At 37.2% G+C, this 3,094-nt stretch overlaps 2 protein-coding genes across 3 annotated transcripts in view; one reads left to right on the top strand and one right to left on the bottom strand.

Annotated features, from left to right (window-relative positions):
* LOC107097417 (cadherin-23-like) overlaps nucleotides 1-3,094 on the bottom strand; it is a 131,667-nt gene that overhangs the window by 62,190 nt on the left and 66,383 nt on the right. The window lies entirely within an intron of this gene.
* Nucleotides 684-3,094, top strand: part of LOC107097419 (chromosome unknown open reading frame, human C10orf54) — a 48,030-nt gene continuing 45,619 nt past the window's right edge. The window contains exon 1 of one of the 2 annotated variants that reach the window (XM_015394557.1): nucleotides 684-908. In XM_015394557.1, coding sequence (XP_015250043.1) covers nucleotides 830-908 — 79 coding nt within the window. In that variant the 5' untranslated portion in view covers nucleotides 684-829. The remainder of the gene's footprint in view (nucleotides 909-3,094) is intronic. The other variant, XM_015394558.1, reaches the window with a different exon arrangement.

The following is a 3,094-nucleotide window of genomic DNA, read 5'->3' as shown; positions in this document are numbered from 1 at the left end:
TTTATTTATGTGCATGTTATAATATTTTTGTCTGTTTTATTCTTCCTTTGTATTTTTTTTTACCTTAGTTATTTCTTCGCCGCTATTTATTTCTGTCTGCCTTTTTTAAAGAAAGAAGCTAATTAAAAGAGTTATATACATTTATGTCTCACTGTATCATTTAATTTATACTTACATTTATTTGTTTATTGTATTTTTGTTGGCAATTAATTGTATGCTTATTTATTTATTGAGCATTTATTTATCTCTGTATTTATTTTTAAATATGGCAGAGTTGGTCCTCCATAGATATGAGAAAAAAAGTCAGAATTCGGACTTTAATCTCAGATTTTTGACCAACATTTCCCAATATTAAACTGAAATAAAATTTTAAAATCTGTTGTTTTTTTTTCTGGTGGCCCTAATCCTCTTCCGTAAAATGCAAAGGTCCAGTCTTTTATTTTTATTTTGCACTTTGTAGATGTTTTATCAGAGACATGAATAATGGATTCATGACTTTTATTTTTAAAGCATATTTTAAAGCATATTTTGCCATTTGTAGATATTTTATCATAGACATTAATAATAAATCCATGTTTGTGTTTTTAAGTTCCGGGGGCGGGGCTCCCTAAGATAGAAGAGGCGGGGCTCCTATATATGGAGGGGGCGGGGCTAATGAACTTCTCCTCCACAGTCTTTGCGCACCAAAGGGTTTGTCTCTCTGCCTTTTACTACAGTTTAAACGTGAACAGACGCAGAGAGAGAAGCAGCTGAAGAAGCAGATCCTACTTTCCACTTCTGCTTTTATCTGTTTTGATTTTTTTTCTTGAATTCAACCTTCCTGGCGGCCATGGAGAGGCGAAGGACATCAGTTTGGGAGAGAAAGGGCATGATTTGGATTTTCTGTTTTCTGTTTGCTGTCTCTGTAGGTAAGCAGTAAATCCCTCTGATATCTGACACTAGATGCTCACTACAGGACACACTTTAACTGACCGTAAACTAAAGTTATTTTAAGATGTTTTATTGCTGTTTTTTCCTTCAGAAACTTTTAAACTCTGTTTATTGTGGCTGTAACTCTCCAGCAGTCTGCTGACAGCTCCATCCAGCTGTAATTTGATGATTTTAACCACTTTTTTCCCCCTTCCTCCTCCTCCTCATCTTCTCTGAAGCTTTATTTTTTACAAACAGCTGCAGAGGATCACAGCTCATGCAGGAGCGCTTCTGTAAAACCTCTGAGGTGAAAACATTTTCCACATTTCTCGGGTTGCTGCTGTTGTTTTGAGGCAGAACATCTGGCGGCTTCAGGGGCCCCTCCCTGCGGGGAAAGTCACTCCAAAAACACGCGACTCTTTGGGGCCAGTTTGTTTTCTTTCTTTTTTTTTATTCAGATTTAAATGTCTAGAAATAATGTTTGCAAACAAACAAACAAGGATAATTGCGGAGATCTTGAATGGAAAGTGCTGCTTGATGTCTGTAGGATTGTGCGCGTTTGGATGAGTCTGGAGGAGACGCAGCTGGTGCCTCAGCAGGCGCTGGGTTATCACTTCTAGGCTTCACGGTTAAGTCTATTTAGATATGCAAACTCAAAAGGTCAGTGAAAAGAGGCGATTAGCTGCTTTTACCAGAAATCCGGGGCAAAAAAAAGGTATATTTTTAGTAAAAATGGCCAATAAGAGGCTGGATATCAAATACTAGGGCGCATTTAAAGGGATTTAATCAGATATTGGCATAATCTAAATTGCCCCCACTGTTTAATGCCCTCCTTCCAACATTACACCCCCATTCTCACTAATGTTGTCCTGTCATTTCACACCATTTCACTCTCCTGAAAAAGAAAAACAAGTCGAATGAAAAAATCCTCATTAAAGAGCCTCCTTTCTCTTCTGTAACATTATATTTCAGAGCAGCTGCCATGTAATGCTGAGCTATTTCTATATGGGACAGATATGGTATAAATAATGGAGCCCAGATGTGACTCTCTGTAGGAAACAGAAAGGCCCCTTGATTATGAACCATGTAAGCTATGGTTGGATTGACAACACTAGGTGATTCTTTCTGTATCGCTTCTGTCTCCTTGAACCCCAGTCGCTCACACTAAGCCTGGTTCTGCTGGAGGTTTCTTCCTGTTAAAATTGAGTTTTTCCTCTCCACTGTCGCTACAAGCATGCTTTGTGTGAGGGATTGCTGAAGAGTCAATGAGTCGATGCAATCAACTGGTTTTCCTTAGATAGAAAACTCTGAATCAATCTGATTGGATGATCTGGTTAATATTATGACGTGTTGTGATAAATAATAAATATAGAAATAAAGTGAATTGAGTTGATAAAGTAGATCCTAGTCGTGTTGCACAGTTTCACATCTTATTGCCAGTCCAGGATCTTGATAAGACTTAAGACATGAACAGGACCAGACCAACCATGTGTGAACTTTTAACCACCATCATTGTTCATGCTTTAAAAGAACCAGGTTTAAAAGTGTAATCTATTTAAATTAAACTGCTACTGATTATATTATATCCAAACAACACTTTACCGCCATCTAGTGGTCTGGGTTGATGCTAATTGCTGTATTTAAGTCCACAAGAAAAAAAATAGTTTCATTTTTTTAGGTAACTTTGGTCTCACAGCTTGTTTCAAATCCTCTTAGCAGAAGTTTTTTTTTTTCTTGTTTGTTGTCTGACTTTTATGTTACTAGTTAGAAAAGTGGGCGGGGAAAGGTGGGAGGAAACGTGATGTCACAGCAGGAGTGTCCTTTACGGACTTCCGTACGTCAGCCCTACGCTACACATTCTCCTGACTAGAACAGACTTTTAAATTGAGAAAACCAGAACATGTATCTGGATGTTAGACAGGAAGTAAGCATGTTGACATAGTTGGCTAAGAAAAGGTTTGCACACAACAAAAAAAAAGGAAAGTCCTACTTTAAATGGTGTTAATTATTAATATCTTTCTGGACTTTGTAGACAAAGAAAAGCCACAGAAACAACATTTGTAGGCTGTAATAAAATTATTATTTGGTGAAAACCTTAATTAGAGGGTTCAGAACTGTGAACACGTTCTCTACACTGGAAAAACGATCTAGAAATAAGTTAAATGTCCTAAATTAAGTGTATTTA

The sequence above is a fragment of the Cyprinodon variegatus genome, unplaced genomic scaffold (genome assembly GCF_000732505.1).
Source record: "Cyprinodon variegatus isolate N-32 unplaced genomic scaffold, C_variegatus-1.0 Scaffold694, whole genome shotgun sequence".
NCBI classification, from domain to species: Eukaryota; Metazoa; Chordata; class Actinopteri; order Cyprinodontiformes; family Cyprinodontidae; genus Cyprinodon; species Cyprinodon variegatus.
This window is presented reverse-complemented; position numbering and strand designations above follow the sequence as displayed.